This window comes from Chlorocebus sabaeus, chromosome 10 (genome assembly GCF_047675955.1).
Source record: "Chlorocebus sabaeus isolate Y175 chromosome 10, mChlSab1.0.hap1, whole genome shotgun sequence".
Lineage (NCBI taxonomy): Eukaryota > Metazoa > Chordata > Mammalia > Primates > Cercopithecidae > Chlorocebus > Chlorocebus sabaeus.
The window spans coordinates 83,530,876-83,555,232 of NC_132913.1; the positions used below are offsets into that span (position 1 = coordinate 83,530,876).

General features: G+C 38.9%; 1 protein-coding gene across 4 annotated transcripts in view; it reads right to left on the minus strand.

Annotated features, from left to right (window-relative positions):
• HECW2 (HECT, C2 and WW domain containing E3 ubiquitin protein ligase 2) overlaps nucleotides 1-24,357 on the minus strand; it is a 388,587-nt gene that overhangs the window by 83,388 nt on the left and 280,842 nt on the right. For all 4 annotated transcript variants that reach the window (XM_007965716.3, XM_007965715.3, XM_073019890.1 and 1 more), the window contains one exon: nucleotides 12,121-12,306. In XM_007965716.3, the coding sequence (XP_007963907.1) occupies nucleotides 12,121-12,306 (186 nt within the window). The remainder of the gene's footprint in view (nucleotides 1-12,120; nucleotides 12,307-24,357) is intronic.

The window sequence follows — 24,357 nt, forward strand, 5'->3', positions numbered from 1 at the left end:
AAACCTGTGTGGACTTGCATTGACAGGTTCTGACCCCAAATGTCACATTGGTCCCATTTGGTTTGTGCTTCTAATACAATTGCCCACTATTTCTGCCACTATTCAAAATGTCATAAAATAGCAATTAAATTATTTTGTACCAATGAATGTGGCTAATACCTATTTTTAAATAATACATATTAGAACCAAACCCATATCCTCTTTATGTTAATGGAGAGTAACAAGCTTTTATTACTAACACAATCCTATTAACCATCTTGTTTAAGGGAAAAATACAAAGAGCATAAATTAGAATGGCCTATTTACCTAATTTCTCAGGAATGTTTGGAAAGGATGGGTGGTCATTAACGGTACAATGATGCACTTGTAATTATAAAGACAAATGGGTGTCTACATGTAGGTCAACTGTGATTTGCATGTAGTGTCATAGCCTAATGTGATTTTAAGAGGCTTGTCTAAAATCCATTCTCGAAAGAACTATACTGCAAAAGCCTTGAGAGTAGTGACTCTATCTTACTCACTCTGTTATCCCCAATAGCTTTTAGGGCTGTGTCTGGGAGAAAGAGGGTGCTCAGATAAAAACAAATTGCCAAAAACTTGAATTTCCAACCAAAATACAAGGAGACAACTAACAATTAACTAACTAAGTGTTAAAAAGCATGTTCTTGGGTCAGGCGCTATGGCTCACATCTGTAATCCCAGCACTTTGGAAGGCTGAGGTGGGGGGATTGCTTGAGCTCAGAAGTTCGAGGCCAGCCTGGGCAACATGGCAAAACCCTGTCTCTACAAAATACTCAAAAATTATCCAGGCACGCAATGGCGGACACCTGTAGTCCCAGCTACTTGGGAGGCTGAAGTGAAAGGATCATTTGAGCCTGGGAGGTGGTGATTGCAGTGAGTCAAGATTGCACCACTGCACTCCAGCCTGGGTAGGTGATAGAGTGAGACCCCATCTAAAAAAAAAAAAAAAAAAAAAAAAAAAAAAAAAAAAAAAAAAAACATGTTCTTTTACAAAAATACTGAAGATTTGGGGAAAAAAAAATTGAGGGAAGCTAAAGACCCTAAAACCACAAACAGAAGATTTTAAAAATCCCATTGTAAATATGGATAAAGTACCATATCTCAGGTTAAAAATTGAGAAGTGGGAGGCAACATAATGATTAAATGCTTGGAATCTGGAAAAAGACAAGCCTGGTTCTGAGCTCTAGTTTGCTACTTGCTAGTAATGCCACTTTGGGCAAACTAGTTAAAATTTTTAAACCTCGGTTTCTTTTCCTGTTAAATGGGGATCATAACTACATTAAAGGAAGGTTAACTGAGATGGTTCATATGAATTTTTGAGCACACTGCCTGTGACACCTCAAGTATGAGGTCCTATTATTATCACAAATACTAGTTTTCTTTTCTGAAACCATTTCCTAAGGATCACAATGTTTCTTGCTAAAGCCCATAGACAAGGCTCAAAAAAAGGAGGACCAGTGAAAACTGTTTGTTACCAGGCTCCTTGTAAGTATGTGTGGCCAAGACTAAGTTCTGACCAGTAAGATGTAAAACATGGTACTTCTGGGAAATCTCCTGATGAAGGACAGATGATCCTTCGTTCTGTTCTTCGCCTATCCTACTCTCTGAAACACAAATTTAATAGTGGAGCTCCAGTAGCCATACTGAACCATGGGGATTGTTGAGGAAAAGAGTCAAACTCTGTAAAATACTTGAAGAGATTTATTCTGAGCCAAGCATGAGTGGCCACTGGCTTGTGACACAGCCCTCAAGAGATCCTGAGAATGTCTACCCAAGGTAGACTTGGCGTTATACATTTTAGAGAGGGCTAAGGCACCAAAAACACATGCAAGATATATGTTAGATCAGTCTGGAAAGGCAAGACAACTGGAAGTAGGAGTGGGGACGATTCTAGGTCATAGGGAGATTCAAAGATTTTCTGTTCGGCAGTTGGTTATTATCTAAAGATCTGGATGGAATCAATAGAAAGGAATGACTGGGTTATGATGAGGGTTGTGGAGACCAAGGTTTTATCATGCAGATGAAGCCTCCAGGTAGCAGGCTTCAGAGAGAAAAGGCTGTAAATATTTATCATCAGACTCAAAGGGTCTGTTCTATCAGTCTTAAGGTCTCTGTTGGTGTTAACGCCGGTCAGCTGTGAGGCATATCCAACCCCCCGCCACTTTCCATCATGGCCTGAACTAGCTTTTTTAGGTTAACTTTGGAATGTCCTTGGCTGAGAGGAGGGGTACATTCAGATGGCTGAGGGGCTTAGAATTTTATTTTTGGTTTACAAGATGAAGGATGGCTGGGCAAAAAGTTGGAAGGAACGGTCGGGCGTGGTGGCTCACACCTCTAATCCCAGCACTTTGGTAGGCCAAGGTGGGCGGATCACGAGGTCAGGAGATCGAGACCATCCTGGCTAACATGGTGAAACCTCGTCTCTACTAGAAATATACAAAAAATTAGCCAGGAGTGGTGGCGGGCACTTGTAGTCCCAGCTACTCGGGAGGCTGAGGCAGGAGAATGGTGTCAACCCAGAAGGCAGAGGTTGCAGTCAGCAGAGATCGTGCCACTGCACTCCAGCCTGGGTGACAGAGCAAGACTCCATCTCAAAAAAAAAAAAAAAGGTTGGAAGGAGCTGGGGCTCTCACAACATGATGAACTCCCTGGTCAACCCTAGACTGCCTACCTCTGAACATCTTTATGTGAGACAATACACTTTTTTTTTTTTTTTTTGAGATGGAGTCTTGCTTTGTTGCCCAGGCTGGAGTACAGTGGCACAATCTTGGCTCTCTGCAACCTCTGCCTCCCAGGTTTAAGTGACTCTCCTGCCTCAGCCTCCCAAGTAGCTGGAATTACAAGCACGCACCACCACACTACCACACCTAATTTTTTGTATTTTTAGTAGAGACAGGGTTTCACCATGTTGCCCAGGCTGGTGTTGAACTCCTGACCTCAGGTGATCCACCTGCCTCAGCCTCTCAAAGTGTTGGGATTACAGGCGTGAGCCACCATGCCCGGCAAGAATACAATCTTGTACATTAAAATGTATATGGGTTTTGCACCACAATACAGTTAAATCAAATCCTACTGGAAACACTGAAGTTTCCACACTGCAGAGGAAAGACAGTCTGTCTAAAAGAAAAATCAGAAAACACCATTATATGTAGGGATTTTCCCTATTTGGTGAATAGTGATATATCTATCATTCACCTTTAATACGCTTAGAATACAATTCCCAATTTAAGTAAAATGTACAGTTGGGAATTTATCAAGCTGGGATTTGAACCCATATTTCTGTCTGACCCCAAAGCCCAATGAGCAATACCTTTTCCCCCACCTCTCTTCTTTTCATACATCATCTCCTTTTTTCCATTCTGCTTTCTGCCTACCATATTTTTCTTTTTATGTTCTTCCCACTCCCCTCACACCTTATATCATACTTTATTTTAGGAAAACATTTCAGTATGTATTGAATGAGACTGACAGTAACAGCCACTCACAGTGCTTGGCCTCACCAGTTTCAACACTGCAAAATTTCAAGTGGAAAGACTGCTACTGATCCTAGACAGCATGCTCTACATACTATGCCCAATTCTCACTGCTAATCTGTTGGAAAGATGGCCATGGGTGGAAAATAGGTCCTATTTGTATCCCACAAGGGGCTCTATTTCAGAGTCAAATGGAATGTGTATATTGTTTACACAGGCTTTTTATATCTGCCAAGTACTTGGGGGAAAAGTCTTGATTAAGACCTCCATCAAAGCCACACAGCTAGGGCACTGACTGAATATAGCACTTCTAAGGAGCAATCCCTTGGTGTGAGTTTTGGCTCCGCTCTGGACCCACTGTGTGACCTTGAACAGATGTCCTTAGAGCTTTGCTTCATTCACTTAAAGATTACTCAGGTCACAGTTGAATTGTGAAAAATAGATTCTACTTTAAAACGAAGAGGAGAGCACGCAAAGTCCAAGCATGGCATTTCTGTTCGTGACACACATATTAATTATGTCAGGAAAATGGATCACTTTCCCACAGGAAGTGCTACCTAGTTCAAGCCAGCAATGAAGCTGACCTAGTAAATTTGGATTACTTTATGTCACAATTTTTGAATAGCCTTCAATTATTTATGAAAGTATCTACCATATATTAATAAATACTGTCTAGAGGAGAGTATGTTGAAAATGCAGACATGAAAAAAGAAATTGTATGGAAAAATAGATCATTTTCACATTGGTCACTAGTAAAGGAAATTTTGAACAACATTGATTCCCTAATGCTAAGTTTCATTAAGGAAATTCACTCAAGCTTTACAGTGCTGGGCCAACTAACAACTCAAAAACTGAAAGGAATGCAAATACACAAACTTGAATCTCATTTTTAAAAATGTCTACCCTTTCACAGCTTCGGGGCGTAGTCAGAGTCAAAAAATATGGGCTAGTTGGAGCCAAGTGGTATTTTAGTGAAGCCAAACAAAATACAATTTTTTCTTTACACAATTCTTTCTTTCTTTCTTTCTTTCTTTCTTTTAAAAAACAACAAACTTCTATTATTTTAAGAAAAGGAAAAGCCATCACTATTTATGAAGAAATACCAATCTCAGGCTCCACAAATCTAAGTTAAAGAAGTTTGAAATTGTTTCCAGTTACTATTTTGCCACTAAGGAATACATATTAAAAGGCTATATAAACAAAACAAAACAAAAAGTGCTTGCAACTATGCTACAGAAAGACAGAACATCTGATCTTCCATTTTTCTTTCTATAAACAGTGATGGAAACAGTGAAAGGACAATAATTGATAAGCCAGAAGCACTATGTATTGTATCTGTTCTAAATTCTGGTTTCTTAGCCTACAAAGTCTTAGAAGTGCTCAAATAAGGGCTCATTGTAATCTACTTTCATTTTCTAAAGATTGTATTTACTTACCCATTCTCTTCCTTCCAACTTATAACTCTCTTCTCAGCTTCTGGCTCCTTCCCCTAAGATTCTCCCAGTTATAAGGAATAAACAAGCTATTATTTTCTCTACATTATATCTTAGACAAACTCTGTCACAAATAGTGGAGATGAAAAGGGCTGAATGATACAGCTTATCCTCAGTAAAAAATCGTCATGCTAACTTGATTCTTTTGAAGGAATCAGTAGTCCCAATTATTTCATGACATCTGTATAAGTCACAAAAACGGTTATAGAAAAGTATTACATTTAACTGCTATGACTGTAGCTCTAAAGGTGCTAGGGGAGGAAACAGGGATTTGTGGTACTTGGCCCAGAGTCCTGAAAACAGACGATTAGTAGATGTGGACAAATATAATATAAGTACAACACTTTGATGTAAAATGTTAGCTAAGGGAGTGGTATTTTATGTGTTGGGAGTGACAGTATTTAGGTATTCAACCTAACGTAAGAGGGGAGCCAGTGGTATGTTGGAGATAGCTTGTACCAGCTCGTGAAAGCTAACTGTAATTTTAAGGAATTCTGTGAGCAGGTTGATGTGATGCTGACAGCATGTAACTGACCATGTTGGGAGAATTTACACCATGAAAATTGGCAAGTGCTACAAATCAGCCCTCCTCCCCACCTGCCCCAGAGAGCAGATTGTTCAACATTTCCCAGCTTACAGCTGTGGAAGACTGGGAATATAGTTATCCAAATTATCACATTTCAGGTGGAGTAGAAGGGCATTACCAAGAAATGTTGAAATCATATATATATATATATATATATATATATATATATGTATGTATATAACCCATGCAGGTCATAAAGACAACTGTTAAAAAAGAAAAGGCAAAGGCCATCTCTGTACTTAGGCAATTCCTTCAAGATTCCATGAGTCTACCATTTTACTCAGAAATTTATTCATAAAACTGATCTCTGCTCTATTCTCTCATTCAAAAAGGTACATAACCCCTAGACAGTTTATTTTTGCCATCTACCTTCTATGTATACTTATGCATTATTTTTTTCTAACATATTTTTACCTTTTAAAATAGACAAGAAGTCCTTAAAACCCAAGTGCTATCTATCAATTTATAGTTTAATTCCATCAACAGCTAGATTGCTGCATAACTTAAGGTAATTAAACCAGGTGCCCACCACAAGAGGTATTGGTTGTTTCCAAGCAATTAAAAATGTATCACAAAAGTAACAAATGTGGTGGTCAAGTAGACAACGTATTTTTCAAAATGTAGCACTTACCTTGCTAAGAGACTTTTGAAATTATAGTAAGTTGTGGCCTCCAAATATTAAGTTGCACTTTACTCAATGAGCTAAATAGGAGTTGACCCAGTAAATACTTGCCATGGGTTTCATGCAAGATTGAAACCAGGGTCCAGGTCATTACTGAAACAACTGTAGCCACACAGGCTATTAGGGTCTGGTAAAATGAGAATTCTCCAATCGGCTCAGCCTGTGGTAATTTCTACCATACAAATATTTGTTCTGTTCTAAAATCTGTCCTCGTGACCGTAGCTGCTATTTGCTGTGGTTCTCAAAGTTGAGTATTTGGACCATTCAGATACTTAAACTCCCAATCTGACCCCCAAGTCAAAACCTCTAGAGTTACAAAGCTCGGACATAGAAATGGAAGCCAATGTAGCTGGGAGATATTGTAACACATGATTTCTGAAGGGAAAAACACAAGAAACTATGGGAAAGATATTTCACTTTAAATAAGAAGATGGTTCCCATTATACATTTTAATTTTTTAAAATCCCATGACATGTATGATATGTCACTTATAAAGTTCAGAGTTTCTTTGCATCTCGATTTAGGCCCAAAGAGAATAATGCGGGGAAAAAACCCTGAGTTAATATTGTTTGAGAGTCTAAAGCAAAGAGGCAGGGGGAAATAGTCCATATTTAACATCTTAAAGGGAATTTTTTAAAAAACAGAGACTTTTTGGCTGGGCGCGGTGGCTCACGCCTGTAATCCCAGCACTTTGGGAGGCCAAGGCGGGTGGATCACAAAGTCAGGAGATTGAGATCATCCTGACTAACACAGTGAAACCCCGTCTCTACAAAAAATACAAAAAGTTAGCCAGGCATGGTGGCGGGCGCCTGTAGTCCCAGCTAGTTGGGAGGCTGAGGCAGGAGAATGGCGTGAACCTAGGAGGTGGAGCTTGCAGTGAGCCCGCGCCACTGCACTCCAGCCTGCGTGACAGAGCAAGACTCCATCTCAAAAAAAAAAAGAAAAAAGAAAAAAGAAAAAGCCTTTTTTCCCCAAAAAAATTAAATCAAATAAGCCCATTATGTAAACTTGAGAAATAACAACTTTCACAGTTTTGTTTACTCATTATCCAAGTCATTTTGTAGCATTCTCTCAGTTTTACTCTCTGCAGTGTAGTATCCACTGATTTCATTCAATTGCTATGTTTTTCCTGAAATTCACTCATTATTTCTTCACAGGAACCAGAAATACCCACCTGGTGCTTTCCTGTCTCTGTGCCTTTACTTTGGGTGTTTTCCCCACCCCATTCCTATTTTTTCTCTCCTCCAAAATCTCTTTTAACCAAACTTCAACCCTTCATTTAAAGCTCACCTCAAATACTGCTGTTACTATGAAAACTTTCCAGGTATCTCATGCCAGAAATAAGTCATTCGACAGTGGACCCTTGCATAGCACAAATCAGTGCTAAGGCGCACATTCTTTTATAATTCAAAGAAGAGGCATTTAGGGTAAAAGAGCAACGTTTAGGAAAGGAATGGTTAGTGGCTTTACACAGGAAGTACATGATTTTGTGCCAAAGTGTGGATCTGATTTCAGTTCCAGTTCTAAGTTATTTGGCATTCATGAATGTTTCTAAAACCTTACTTTCATGATCATGGCTGATGGAGAATACAACCACCAGAGTAGATGTCCACTGGTACAGCAAGAGAACAAATCCACTGAGACACCACAGTATCAGAGCACTCATTGTAGAGAAACAGAGAACATTCCACGTCATTATACAGGTGTAAGGCAGGAGCAAACAGCCCAGGCCAGACGACCCTGCAGCGATCAAGAACGACGTGGACAGCAAAGAACTGTAACACCAAAAAGAAACCCTGCTGTGAAAATGCCAGATCGCCATGGTTAAGGGAGACCAGCAGTTCCTTAAGAGGAGGAATAGGACGCTGACATGAATTCTACAGTATATCCCTTTTACATCATCATGTATTTCCTATAAGAGTAAAGATTCGTCAATTAACAAATCTGTATCATTTTCACGAAATGCCAAACTGATGAAACTTTTTAGTTACTGTTCTATATAGATCCCTGCTTCTACCTCTAAATCTCAGTAAATTATGAATGATAATAATACCTACCTTATAAATTATCAGGAGGCTCCCACAGAATCCTGCCAAACCCTTACTATCTTCATTATAATTGCTGAAGCTATCCCTTCACCCTCCTTACTGGTGAGAGGCAGGAGAAGAGCACAGACTCTGGAGCTGGACTGCCTGGGTTCAAATCCAATTCCACCACTTACTAATTGTGGGACCTTGGTCAATTCACTTAATCACGCTGTGCCTCAGTTTCCTCTTCTATATAATGTCGATAAAAATAGCACCTATCTCCAGGCTGCTGTGAGCGCTAAATGAACTAGTGTCTGGCCCAAGGGCAATGCTACACACTCCAGAATGCTACATTAAGTGGTAAATTTTTATCATTGTTAGCACAATGGTGCACACCTCAGAAGTGTTGCTGAATGACTAAATAAGTGAAAACACGAAAGGAGGATGTTACACTAGAGAAGACAAGATGGAGGCAAATTTCAGCCTGAGAACATTCCTGTTAAGCATCATTTCCTTTCATGTAGATGAGGATATGGACATCCTGTTCCATGTCAACTCTAAAAATCAGTTATCACTGTGGGAAAATAACTTCATAATAGTTAATAGCTTTTGATGTTGCATTACACGAAAAATGTTTTCTCCGTTCAAATGTTCTAAAAGCACAGCAACTCATTTTTAAAAGGGGTTAGCCAGGCAGGGTGGCACGTACCTATAGTTCCAGCTACTTGGGAAGCTGACATGGGAGGAGTGCTTGAGCCCAGGAGTTCTGGATACAGTGTGCTATGCCAATCAGGTGTCCACACTAAGTTCCCCATCAATATGGTGACCTCCTAGGAGTTGGAGATCACCAGGTTGCCTAAGGTGGGAGGAACCAGCCCAGGTTGGAAATGGCACAGGTTGAAACTCCCATGCTGATCAGTAGTAGGATCATGTCTGTGAATAGCCACTGTACTCCAGCCTGGGCAATACAGCAAGATCCTGTCTCTTAAAATAAATATTACTAAATTCAATTAAAAGGGGCTAAAATTCCGGGGTTGAAAGAAAACCTATTAGCTGCCTATTCATAAGACAGGAGACAGGACTCCTAACATGCTGCCCAAAGCAGAGTCACCAAATAGACCAAGCGCCAGCCTTCCTGAATGTTCCTTTACGTTATTTTAATCTACCGGAAGCTGGTCACTTGGAAAGAAACTTACATGGGAGAATCACAAGAGATAAACTTGCTTTAGTTAAGGTATCCAGCTTAGCTAAAAATCGTATTAAAGTCTTAATGCACGACAGAGAGAGATCAGGCTAAAGTGATAAGCTTTTGGGTCTGTCTACTAACCTGTCTTGTCCACAAGGCAGGGGTCCTTCAAGTCTTTCACCCCAAACAGCATTCTAATGTAAAAGCCAGCAGCAGATTGTGAGGTCAGCTCTCTACTAGCCTACACTCAGGGTTCTGTACAATGCCAACTTCAAGTTGTAACACCCAGATTAGTAAAAACATCCCCAGAGAATAGGATGTTTTGGATAGTCATGTCATGAACATTGTTGAGATAATGTTTACTCCTATTTAACCACCAAAACTTTTATAAAAGCTATGAGACAGAACTCGTTCTTAAGAATACATTACAACTCTTCTTCAATAGTATCCTAAATGTAATTGAAACTTTTTTCAAGGTCCAGGGGTTAGTAAAAGAACCTCTCTCCTAAAGTGTGTCTGGCAAGTTATGCCTGGCAAGAAGGGACCAACCCCTGCCTTAACAAGTTAAATCTCAACACAGAGCAGAAACAGATGCAGCATTATCCATTATCTTAACTTGGGTTTTCCCTGGACCTCTGATTCTCTAATGAACACAGCTCCCTCATTCATGATTTCAGGTAAAATCTTGTCAGAGCTGAAAACAGATGAATTCTTGTTGTGCTACAACTCTTTAATACCCAGGTATAATACTATCAGTATTTTTCAAAGTCCTTACTTGGACCATCTATGCCCTTCCAACCAACGGAACATTTACAGACATTGGGCTTTCAGGCTGTTGAACCAAATGCAGTACCAGCAAAGCCGTATCTTCCCCTGGTGTCCCTGCTTCCAGCATAGTGTTCTGGAAAGGCTTCTCTGTCATGCCCATTTGACTCTAATTCAGTGTCATTTTACCTGTGGTCCAGGGACATAATCACAAGCCTAATTCTCTTTCATCTCTCCTAAACTTCATGCTTGCCACTTCTCATCTTCTCTTGGCTGGGAATTAGAGGTTTATTAAAAACATTTGCAGAATGAGAGTTTGAGGGCTCCTCCCACGCATTAAAATACACGCATTTTCTGACAACCATTTTGGCTGCTCATAGGTTCTCAGGTCACACTGCTGGAAGCTGAGTTCAGGATAGGTAAGAGGCTATTGTGGTAAAGGTCCCTCTGCTAGAGGGAACTTTGGAGCGGGGATGGCATTTACTGAGTACTTTACGTGCTCCATTTGCCTTGAATATTGATATACTTTACTCCTTACTTCTTTCAGGTATTTGCTCACCTATGGCCTTATCTGTGACACCTCCCCCAACCACCCTCTATGAAATAACATTCTCCAATCCTATCTTTCACTAGACCTCATTTGTTGCTTTATTTTTAATCATAGCGTTAATCAGCTCTTGGCATACAAAGAATAGTATGTTTGTTTATTTGTCTATTGCCTGTCTCTGAGACATGAATGCTGCATTCATGAGAATGGCAGTTCCACAAAGTAGTTGGCTTATCTGTTTTGCTTAGGTACTCAATAAATATTTGTTGAACCAACACTCCAAGGGTTGTTAAATACATTAAATATCATGCCATTTTAATTTTCCCTACCCTTCAAGTCACATATTCCCAGACTTTTTATAGACAGAGAAACTGAAGTGGGTTACTCAATACTTGGAGAGCATAATGTCATGGTTAAGAGCATGGTTCCTGGAACCAGCCTGGCTAGCCTACAGCGTGGCTCAGCCACTGCCTGTCTCTATGATGTCAGGCAAGTCACTGAACCATTCTGGACATGGAGCTGCTTATCTGTAAATGGCAATAACGATAGCACTGCTTTATCAAAGTTGTGGTGAGGGCCTTCTATCTATAAAGAGCTTAAACAGTTCAGGTCTCATAGTAGGTACTACATAAGAGTTACATAAATAAAAATTAAATCTTAGCTGAGGGCCACCTTATAACAAGCACTAACTTTCTCATTCTGATTTCTTACTCATAGAATGCCTTCCTGATTGTAACCAGGCTTTCCGGTTCATCCATCTACAGAGGAAGTACAGATGTAGCTATTCTGGCCTGTGTTGCACAGTTACATATTTCTTGTCATAAATTAATCAATCAGTGAGTTTTGGTTAATGTGCTAACAAAATCACGGTTCTGAACCAGTAAGACTGAGGCCCAAGCCCAGACAGTGTCACAAAGACACACCTCATGCAGTTGCTTGGTTAGTGACCTCCTAGCCACCTTCTCCAAACAATACCACAAATTTTTATTCAAATATCTACAACACAAGCTGAGTCACTAGGGAGAAGGAAGCACTGCCTGAGAACCCTTTTCTCTAATCAGCAGAGCATGGAGAGAGATGACAGGCAGGAGAGTTTCCAGGGAGAAGCGAATGCTTTGCCAGCCTCACAGCCCTCCCTCCGCTCCCTCCACGACTTCGGAATGGCACAGTCACTGTTTGTGGTCACAAACAACCTGCTGTCCAGGTTTCACTTGAACAGAAGGTGGAATGTTTCACCTCACAAAGAGCCTTGGCCCTCGCTTGAAGGGTAGAGCCAAGTGCCGAAGCCACAAGCAGCCCACAGGCATTCGGCACTCCCTGAGGCATCTCCCTCGTGTTACCTTGCCCTGGTGATCATGTTTCATTTCCCATCCCCGCGGCAGCTCTAGCTGTTTGTTGGCAAACATGTTGAGGAATCCCACAAGGTCCCGGTTATGCTGGTAGCGTTCAAAGTGGTGGGTGTCCCGCCGGACTTTGGTGATCATGTGCTTCAAACACGTGTTGTTTGTAAACATGCGGTAGGCACTCTAAAGAAAAGAATGGAGAACCCATGTTAACCCACTTGTGACACGCAGAAGCACCAAAAATACTACACATGGGTATGGCTACTCTTCCAATAAGTAACGAAATGCATATATAGGCTTCGACAGAATTCTAGACCCATGTATGGAAACAGCAGACAGAGCAAAATATCTTGAACAAAAGAAAACATAAAGACCACAGAAGGTAAGGCAGTCTCCACAGCTGGTGTCTAGGTCTCTTCTTTTAAATTTTTTTTTGTATTTGAAGTTCTGGGGTACATGTACAAGATGTGCAGGTTTGTTAAATAGGTAAATGTGTGCCATGGTGGTTTGCTGTACCTATCAACCCATCACCCAGGTATCAAGCCCAGCATGCATTAGCTATTTTTCCCTAATGCTCTCCCTCTCCCAACCCCACTCCCCAACAGGTCCCAGTGTGTGTGATGTTCCCCTCCCTGTGTCCATGTGTTCTCATTGTTTAGCTCCCACTTATAAGTGAGAACATGCAGTGTTTGGTTTTCTGTTCCTGCGTTAGTTTGCTGAGGATAATGGTTTCCAGTTCCATCCATGTTCCTGCAAAGGACATCATCTCATTCCTTTTCGTGGCTGCATAGCATTCCATGGTGCATGGTGTATACATACTACATTTTCTTTATCTAGTCTATCATTGATGGATATTTGGGTTGATTCCATGTCTTTGCTATTGTGAATGATGCTGCAATGAACATATATGTGCAGGTATCTTTGTAATAGAGTGATTTATATTTCTTTGGGTCAATACCCAGTAATGGGATTGCTAGGTCAAATGATATTTCTGGTTCTAAATCTTCAAGGAATTGCCACACTGTCTTCCACAATGGTTGAACTAATTTACTAAAGAACAAGCATGTTGTGGAGTCTCACTACACATGGGCCATTAAATCCTGAAGCTGGTTTTAGGAAAGAAACACACAGTCAAAATTACAGGACACTGGAGATGAATATGCCACCTTACAGAGAGCCCTGACATAGCCAGTTTCTCCCCCAGTATTGGACTAGGTTATTGGCTCTTTGAGTGAGTGCCAGATGACACAAGTAGTATATACTTTAGGGCCAAGTTGCATGGAAAAATGCTTGCCATATATTTCTATACTAGAAGGACATGAAATGGAATGAGCTGCTCTCACTGACCATCACACTCAACTGAGATCACAATAGACTGAGGTTTTAGAATCTTACCCTTCATAGAGGCATATAAGCTTGGTGAATGGAATAGCAGGCTGAGGTGCCTAGGCTGTACATCTCATCCTTTTTTCTTTTTCTCTCTTTTTCCCTGTGTATATTTGGTTGGATGTATATAAATGAAATGCAAGTTTAAAAAAACTCCACTACACCACCACACAGAAAAGTGATTGTTTTATCTAAAACCTTACAGTCTTCATTTCTATCTTTAAAGATGATTCCACAAACTGATTATAAGTCATGATCGTCCACATATGAGTCAGTCAATAAATATTTATTGCATAATACCATGCACAAAACAGCAGAAGAGGAATAACTGTATGGCAGCTGTTTCCTTGAATCATCAGAGGGAATATGATATTCACGAAACTGACCAGGCCGTGAATGATCTATCCTGGAACTGTATTCTTCTCAGATTGATTCACAGGGCTTTGGATTCCTTTTATCTTTAGTGTCTCAGGGACACTAGACTGAGTCTAGAGGTCTTCCAGCTTTATGTGTTCTGTTATCTATTGTAGTCTACATTGTATGGGTTCTGTTATCTATTTTAGTCTAAACTTTATGGGTTCTGTTATCTATTTTAGTCTACATTGTATGGGTTCTGTTATCTATGTTAGTCTAAACTTTATGGGTTCTGTTATCTATTTTAGTTTAAGACAGCCCAAGGCAAACCACAAGGACTCTAAAGTCTCCGGAAATGATTTCACTTTAATAAACATTTATTGTCTTTGCTGTGCCCAGTACTGTGGTCATTATTAGGGATCAAAAGAGGAATGAGTATGAAGACAGTCAACAGTACTCCAGTCTTTCTAGGATCCCTCAAGATGTGTCATGTCCAGGTCAAAGCATTTATTGCTGATGTGAGTCCCTCTAGAGCTTTCTTCCCTTTGACACAGCCATTGGCAATGTTTGAACAGGGATACTCCCCAGTCTGGCTCCCTGGGTCCCTGAGTGACCACAGGGACCCTCATAACCTGACTTGGAATGAGAAGTAATCCTTTGTTAGCTTAAGCCACGGAGATTTGTTAGTCGTTATTGCTGAAGTACAACTTAAACTATTCTGATTGATTCACCATCATTAAATACTTGTTCCCTATCAAAACAAATTAAAGGAAAGACGAAAGGAAGGGAGGAGAAACGGAAAAAGAAAGAAGACCATAATGAACCATCCTTGAACCTTAGTTCCTCAGTACACTTGAATATAAAGTACTTTGGAGTCATATTTCAACCGACAGTCTAAATGAGAGGAGGTTTTGATGGCTGTGAGCAGTTGTGTGGTTCAGAGCAGAGTACTGTCAATGCAGGCAGGCCTATGCAGGGGCTCTGGGCAATTAGAGAGCATGAGAGAACAGGAAAGTGATACCATGAAAGCAGAGAAGGAAATAACAGAAGTTGGGCAATGTCAGAAAAAAACCTAACTTCAGCTAAGTAATAGTTTTGCCTCTATTGGCTGACTGCTTTGAGTTTTAAATACAATCAGCAAGGCAACTGTTTTCTACATTTGGCTCAGTGTTGCTGATATATTTTCACATAAGTCATTGCAAGTTAGAGTCCTGAGACCACACTAGTTTGTGTAGGGATCATAGTGAGCTTTCAGGTCTAACTACTTAAGAGTAAAACAAATATTAAATCTCTTCAGGGACAAATTATTTGGGGGATAATTCTGTCAGATAAATCATTACATTAACCGTTGTTCTAAATAGGTATACCTTTTTGTCGCCTTCACTGCTCCCTCTTCTCACTAAAATAAGTAAATAGGCCACATTCTGATTTCTTATCTAGAGCACCAGAAATGCTCCTCACTTTGTTAGAAAAGAACTTCATTAGGGCAAGAAGTAGTGGCGATTAAGTTAAGAAACCCATCCCAACCTCAGGTTTGAAGTAATTCCCTGGGGCTGAATAGCTCTTTAAGCACAGAAATCTTAATGCTGGTCTTACAATTAATTATGCCCTTTCATCTTCCTCCTCTCCACTCAATGAAACATGTAATATGGTGCCAAACACATCTGATCTTTGCAAAGAGCGTCTACCAAAGTAATTCAAAGCAAGAAAGATTTCTCTCGGTAACTAGTAAACAACCTTTAGATCCACAGTCTTCTCAAGTCTGAATAGTAAGTACATGACTATTAGGGTCTACACAAAACACTTCAGCCAAACAGGAACATACTTCTAGACTGCTACGTTTCTTTAAAAAAAAAAACAAAACTATGTTTGAATAAGTGCATATATATGTTTATGCAAAAACTGCATGTGTATAGATATGTATATATAGTTTATGTGTGTGTGTGTGTATATATATAATTTATAGATCTACAGTTTGGGAAGGATATTTATACTCCATATAGAACTACAGTGCAGATTCTAGTCTCAGCTCTGTCACTCAGAGAGACAAAGAAAACTACTTAATCTCTGTCTCAATTTGCTTAACTGTAATATGGGATAATAATAACTCCCTTGCTTTCTCCATAGGCACGTGAGATTCAAATCCAGTTGGACAAAGGATGGTAAAGTAATTTCAAAAGGTCAAAATCACTTTACGAATACAGGCTATAAATAAATAAAAATATATAGGGGATTATATCTATCATACCTGTGTTATAACAGACAAAGAGAGTGGCAAAATTGTTCACCACTTTTAGTCTTTAAAGATCTTGCGCCAGCTAAGCTTCATTAGTTATGTGCTAAGCCATGTGCTAAGCCCCATGCTAAACCCTGAGGATACAGAGATGAGCAAGGCCTGATCATTCAAAAGGATGAAGAGGGAGAATTATAGGGGAAGGTGGAAGGAAGAGATTTCACTGGAGGCAGAAAGAGTTGGAAAAACAGGCCACGACAGTGGTGAAAATACTGAAACACACTGACAGAACGAGCAGAGGTAAGAATGGGAGCAGTCCAAAGAGCCAAAACCACTAAACAGATAGAATTAGGCTGACAAGAGTTTAGTCTTCATGGAAGCTGATATCAACAAAGCTGTGTGTTAAGAGAAAAGAGGCATCTTTATTCCCCCCGGGGTTTAGTGGTTCTAACTAGGTGAGGATCCTTTTCTATGTTTGTTTGTTTGCTTGCTTATCTTATAGAAAAAGATGCAGTAAATGAATCTGATATTTTACCTGAAACAAAAGTAGATTAGAGAAGAACCCATGATACCTATTTCATAACATAGTCTCACGATAATGAACAGAATTCACCTGGGAAGCTGTTGCACGTGGACTCGAGTAGTTAAGAAGAATTGGTAATTGTTAACAGTAGACAAAGCCCCTTTAAATGATCTCTAAAGGAAACAACACTTTGTTTTCCTTTGACATAATTTAAATATTCTTTTTAGTTATTCCTTCTCAATTCCAAAAATCCCTGTTCCAAACTCCCTCCTGGTTGTTTCTCATCTTCCTAGCAAGAAATAAACACTTCATGGTTGAGTGAATGATCAACTGAATTTCTTGAGTGGAGTTTTGTTAAATAACACTCCTTAGAGCTTAAATGTGTTTTTGTTTGGTTACGTGTTTGTTTGAGGTTGTAGAAGTAAATGTCATTGCCATTTGGCAGCAGAATAAGAAAATTATATGCAAATACTCAGTTCTTATCAACTACAATGCAAATAATAATCAATCCCCTCTCCTTTTTTTTGCAGGTTTTCCTTAGTGTTATGATGACCAAATGTCCTAGATTACCTGGCCCAGTCCTAATTTCACCTAATTCTGTTCTCTTCGATAACATAGTTAAGTACATTACCAATATATAAAATCTTTCTTTCATATTTCAGAAAGCCTTCATCAAGAATAGGCATTCTGAATTCAGGTCTGGAAAAGCACATCATCGAATCTATAGCAAACGTCTCTCATATTCACAAGGGAGCAGATTTGAGCACTTGTATACATTATTCACTAAAAAAATTTAATATACACAAAATCAAGAAAAGTCTGCATAATAGGTATGCAGAGATATGAAAACAGTCCTGTTTTATACAGTCTGTCTTCATAATATTTTTAATTTTACAGGATTTACATTGTTTTCATCTAGCTAGAGTAAAATGGAAGAGAATTTTAACATTAACAAAACTAACTACAAATGATCAATTCCTCTATTTTGCAATAGCAGGAATTCCTGAGTTTTAAGAATATACTTGTGGATTTTGGAACAGTATTTGTCTTCATTAAGTACTAAGAAACTTAAATGATAGAATTAATGTATTTTTAGAGCTCATTAAAAGCCACAGTAGTAATTATTTGGCATGTACGTTGGAAAATTATTCAGTTGAACATAATGAAATATATTTATGTATGACATTAATTAGACAAATACAGGCACATGAGCTATAAAAGACATGGCACTAATAACTAAATCTTGAATTAACAAGAGAAATTACTTGTCAGAACAATTTTGAAAGAAATCTGATCACAACCATTAGAGGGCAGTAGAATAATTCCTAAAGCAACCACAATGCAAAAAAAGAAAGAAAGAACCCACAAAATTTTCTTTCTCAAGTTTTACTTTAGTGTTATGACAACCATATATCTATTTAACACTTTTCTTTCCAATGAGGATTACTAGGTATTACAACTACACGTAATCTGTTTTTCATGACTTTCTTTCAGCATAAACTGATACCTTCAAGTCATAAAAAAAAAAAGGTTAGGAAAATTATCAAATTCATCCTTTTGCATATTGAACATTTTCAATAATACGAACAGGGAATTCACTGAAAGAGGCGTAGATCATAAACAATTCAAGCAAAGAACCCAGAACAATAAATCTTAAAATACAAAAATCAAATAAAAGTTTATTTTGTAACAGTTTCTGTTAATCTAGGAAAAAAGAAAACATTCCAGCAAGTAATGCCCTTTAGAAAAAATTGTCTGAGTTATCTCCATTAATTCATACCTTGAGACCTCTAGCAAGACAAATCTAGCTGCTTCAATATCTCCCATATATAAGTCAGGAAAATAATACTCCCTAAACCCACAGAATTTAAGTCTTATAGAAATGTACAAATGCACAGCATGGATCATCTTTTTAGCTAATACGAATGCAGTTCAGTAAGAGGAAGAAAAAAATTAAAACGTTTTAGAAAGAATACTTTGAAAACAAACTAGGCTATCCAGCAAAATAAATTCTAAAATCAGGCTCAACTAAAGAAAAAGGAAACATGACAAAAACATGAAAACAAAATAAGTTAAAAAAAAAAAAAAAAAAAAAAAAAAGCCTGTAAGCTGCTTAGTATTTTCATACTGTTAAAACATGTTAGTTGTCAAAAGTCCAAGAGAGTTATAGTTGTGACAAACAAGGTAAGGGCATTTAATGCAAAATCTCTTTATCCTAGGAGTTCCCAGACTACAGGCCACAGAACAATTGTATCAGAATCACTTAAAGGGCCTAAAACAAAACAAAGCAAAATAAAAACAGACTGCTGGGACCCACTCCAGACCTACTGAACCAGAATCTCTAAGGTTTGGGTACCAAGAATATGCATTTTATTTTTTAAACTCACCAAGTTTAAAAACCATAGCCTTGGGCTAGGCGCAGTGGCTCACGCCTGTAATCCCAGCACTTTGGGAAGCCGAGGTGGGTGGATCACGAGGTCAGGAGATCGAGACCATCCTGGCTAACACGGTGAAATCCCATCTCTACTAAAAATACAAAAAAGTAGCTGGGCATGGTGATGGGCACCTGTGGTCCCAGCTACCCTGCAAGCCGCGACAGGAGAATGGCGTGAACCCGGGAGACGGAGCTTGCAGTGAGCTGAGATCACACTACTGCACTCCAGCCTGGGTGACAGAGTGAGATTCCATCTCAAAAAAAAAAAAAAAAAAAATTCCACAGCGTTATACCACAACTCAATGACTATTAATCCGGTCTCTACTTGAAACACTGCAATGATGAGGAACTTGTATGAAAGAAGGCAGCCCAAAGAGAGAAGTTAGAATTCTGTGCTTCATGATATCACTGGTGGTTTGACATTGACCATAGTGGGCGTATTAACACTACAGAAATCAGGAAATGCAGTATCAGGGCTTAATTTATTGTTCTGTGGGCTGTCTAGACTACACGTGGGCAACCTACAGGCCCAATGGCTACCTGTCTGTGTTTATAAAAAAAAGTTTCATTGGAACACAGCCAGGGCCATTTGCTTACATGTTGTCTTTGGGCCAAAAGCCTAAAATACTTACTCTCTGGCCCTTTATAGGAAAAGTTTACCGCCTTTTTTTCTACTTAAGGTCCAGACTTAAGAAATTAATGGAGAAAATTAAAATGCAGATGAAACTTCAGATTGTGCTGTTACATTGCAAATAGCACAAACACACATAAAATGAAGAAATGTAAGTCTAGCATGCAAAAACTATTGACAAAGGAATATGAAACTCCAACATGTCTCCCTTGTTACACTGTTGTCTTTGCTTGTTAATGCAAATGAAAATATTCTTGTTGGAACTATACTTGTTCTTCAATTACCACTGTAGGCACCAAAATCAACAAACCATTCAGTGTCTCTTTTACTATTGTTTGTAAATTATAGATATCTATATCTATACATACATAGATATCTATATCTATACATACATATATAGATATCTCTCTATATATATCTCACATGCATATATTTAAACATATACATACATGTGTGTATAAACACAATCTACATACACACAAAAACGCACACACTTTTTTTTCTTCAGAAAACTCATGAACACTGCCGTGCAATCAGTTGCTCTTTTTTTCTTCAACTTTTAAGTTCAGGGGTATGTGTGCAGGTTGTGTAGGTTTGTTACATAGATAAACGTGTGCCATGGTAGTTTGCTTCACAGATCACCCTATCACCTAGGTATTAGGCCCAGCATCCATTAGCTATTATCCCTGATGCTCACCCTCTTCCTACCCCACCCCTGAAAGGCACCACTGTGTGTTGTTCCTCGCCATGTGTCAATGGGTTCTCATCATTCAGCTCCCACTTATAAGTGAGAACATGTGGTGTTTGGTTTTCTGTTTGTGTTTTAGTTTGCTGAGAATAATAGCTTCCAACTCCATCCATGTCCCTGGAAAGGACATGATCACATTGCTTTTTATGACTGTATAGTATTCTGTGGTGTATATGTACCACATTTTCCTTATCCAGTTTATCATTGACGGGCATTTGGGTTGATTCCAGGTCTTTGATATTGTGAATAGTGCCGCAATGAACATACATGTTCATGTGTCTTTATAATATAATGATTTATATTCCTTTAGTTATATAACCAGTAATGGGATTGCTGGGTCAAACGGTATTTTTGGTTCTAGATCTTTGGGGAATCGCCACACTGTCTTTCACAATGGTTGAACAAATTTACACTCCCACCGACAGTGTAGAAGCATTTCTTTATCTCTGTAACTTCGCCAGCATCTGTTGTGTTCTTACTTTTTCATAATGGCCATTTTGACTGGCATGAGATGACATCTCATTGTGGTTTTGATTTGCATTTCTGTAATGATCAGTGATGTTGAGCTTTTTTTCATGTTTCTTGGCCACAGGTATGTCTTCTTTTGAGAAATGTCTATTCATATCCTCTGCCCACTTTTTAATCGGGTTGTTTTTTTCTTGTAAATTTGTTTAAGTTCTTTGTAGACTCTGAATATTAGACCGCTGTCACATGGACAGACTATGAAATTTTTCTCCCACTCTGTAGGTTGTCTGTTCACTCTGATGACAGTTTCTTTTGCTGTGCAGAAGCTCTTTAGTTTAATTAGATCCCACTTGTCAATTTTTGCTTTTGTTGCAATTGCTTTTGGCACTTTTGTCATGAAATCTTTGCCTGTGCCTATGTCCTGAATAGTATTGTCTAGATTTTTTCATAGGGTTTTTATAGCTTTCAGTTTTACATTTAAGTCTTTAATCCATCTTGAGTTAATTTTTGTATATAATGTAAGGAAAGGGTCCAGTTTCAATTTTCTGCATATGGCTAGCCAGTTCTCCCAGCACCATTTATTAAACAAGGAATCAATCCTTTCCCATTGCCTGTTTTTGTCAGGTTTGTTGAAGATCAAATGGTTATAGGTGTGCAGTCTTATTTCTGACTTTTCTATTCTGTTCCATTGGTCTATGTGTCTGTTTTTGTACCAGTACCATGCTGTTCTGGTTACTAGTATAGTTGTAAGTTACTAGTATAGTTACAAGTTACTAGTATAGGTGTAAGTCAGGAAGTGTGATGCCTCCGGCTTTGTTCTTGTTGTTTAGGATTGTCTTGACTCTTCAGGCTCTTTTTTGGTTCCATATGAATTTTAAAATAGTTTTTTTCTAATTCTGTGAAGAATGTCAATGGTAGTTTAATGGGAACAGCATTGAATCTATAAATTATTTTGGGTATTATAGCCATTTTCACAATATTGATTCTTCCTATCCATGGGGATGGAATGTTTTTACTTTTGTTTGTGTCTTCTCTGACTTCTTTTTGAGCAGTAGTTTGTAGTTCTCCTTGAAGAAGTCCTTCATTTCCCTTGTTAGCTGTATTCCTAGGTATTTTATTCCTTTTGTAGCAATTGTGAATGGGAGTTCATTCATGATTTGGCTCTCTGATTGCCTGTTGTTGGTGTATAGGAATGCTAGCAATTTTGTACATTGGTTTCGTATTCTGAGACTGAAGTTGCTTATCAGCTTAAGGATCTTTTGGGCTGAGACTATGGGGTTTTCTAGACTTAGAATCATGTCATCTGCAAACAAAGATAATTTGATTTCCTTTCTTCCTAGTTGAATACCCTTTATTTCTTTCTCTTGCCTGATTGCCGTGGCCAGAACTTCCAATACTATGTTGAATAAGAGTGGTGACAGAGGCCATCCTTGCTTTGTGCTGGCTTTCAAGGGGAATGCTTTCAGCTTTTGCCCATTCAACATGATATTGGCTGTTGGTTTGTCATATATGGCTCTTATTACTTTGAGTTATGTTCCTTCAATACCTAGTTGATTGAGAGTTTTTAACATGAAGTGATGTTGAATTTTATCGAAGGCCTTTTCTGCATCTATTGAAATAATCATGTGGTTTCTGTCTTTAGTTCTGTTTATATGATGAATCACATATATTGATTTGCGTATGTTGTAAATGTACTAAGCTTGCATCCTGGGGATGAAGTCAATTTGATCTTGGTGGATAACTTTTTTGATGTGCTGCTGGATTCCAGTATTTTATTGAGAATTTTTGCATCGATCCTCACCAAGGATATTGGCCTGAAGTTTTCTTTTTCTGTTATATCTCTGCCAGGTTTTGGTATCAAGATGATGATGCTGGCAGAATGAGTTAGGGAGGAGTCCCTCCTTTTCAATTTTTTGGAGTCATTTCAGTAGAAATGGTACCAGGTCTTTTTTGTATCTCTAGTAGTATTCAGCTATGAATCCATCTAATCCCAGGCTTTTTTTGGTTGATAGACCATTTATAGCTGCCTTAATTTCAGAACTCATTATTGGTCTGTTCACAGATTCAATCTCATCCTGGTTCAGTCTTGGGAGGGTGTATATGTCCAGGAACTTATCTATTTCTTCTAGATTTTCTAGTTTATGTGCATAGAGGTGTTTATAGTATTCTCTGATATGGTTGTTTGTATTTCTGTGGGGTCAGTGGTAATCTGTCCCTTATCATCTCTGATTGTGTTTATTTGAGTCTTACCTCTTTTCTTCTTTATTAGTCTAGCTACAGTTGCTCCTTCTTGAAGTCTTTTTTTCTCCTATCCCGTATTCCAATCTATTAGCAAGAATGTCATCTCTGTCTTCAAAATATATCCAATATTCATCCACTTTGTCACCGTCTCTACTGCTAACTGCATTAGGCCAAGCCACTTCCATGCCTTACCACGGGACTTTTTCACTTAGTCTCCCTGATGCCAATCTTGCCCTTGAAAACCCATTCTTTGCATGACAGCTAGAAGGAAATTGTAAAACTCTACATTATTCTCATATAGAAAACTCTTTCAGAATAAAGCTCAAATGCCTTGCCAGATCATGCAAGCCCAGCCTTCTGTAGCCCTGCTTGCTTCCCTGACCGTATTACGTACCACCGCAAACTCATTCCTACCCCTGAGTTTCTGCACTTCCTTGGCAAGGCAGGTTCTATTCTCAGACATTTACCTAATCGGCTTCTGGGCATTTTATGACAGCTTGAATGTGGCTCCACTGGAGAGGCCTTCCTGTCCACCTGATCTAAAATAGTACCTCCTTGTGAGATTTTGAGATTAAAAAAAATAAAAATAAAATAGTGCCTCCTCCACCTCATCCCCAAGTAACTCTAACCCAGTGTGTGGTTTCAGTTGCCTCACACCACACTGCTGTACCTGCATTACCTTTTCCATTCACTAGTCTGTTATCTATATTCTACTCTGTCTTATTTACCGCTCATTCCCAGAGTCTAGAATGTACCAAGCAAATCACAGGCATTTAATAAATACTGATTAAATGAAGGCATGAACAAATGAACAAAAAACAAAGGGGAGCTTGTGCCATCTGACTCCAAGTCTGAGGCTCTTCCTATTAAAGCATGATTTTTTTTCTGTGTTACAGTGACAGCTTAAATGTTAGCCCATTCTGCCTTGCGTGAAAGTCTGTCACCTCCTAGAATTGTCCCATACATGAGTTTAGGTTTGTGTAACCTGGCTTCTGTATCCCTTCCCAGGCTCAAATCTGACTTTCACTAGTGTCCTGTGTTCTCAATACACCAGCAACGCTGAATTGCTTACAATACTAATAATCCAGTTTTAGAACCTCTGCAGTAATGATCAAGACAGACTTGCAGCTTCATGAATCAATCGTTTTGCAAATGATGCTCCTTCTACCTAGAGTACTCCTGTCCATCTTGTTTCTGGGGCAAGCTCCTAATCAGTCTT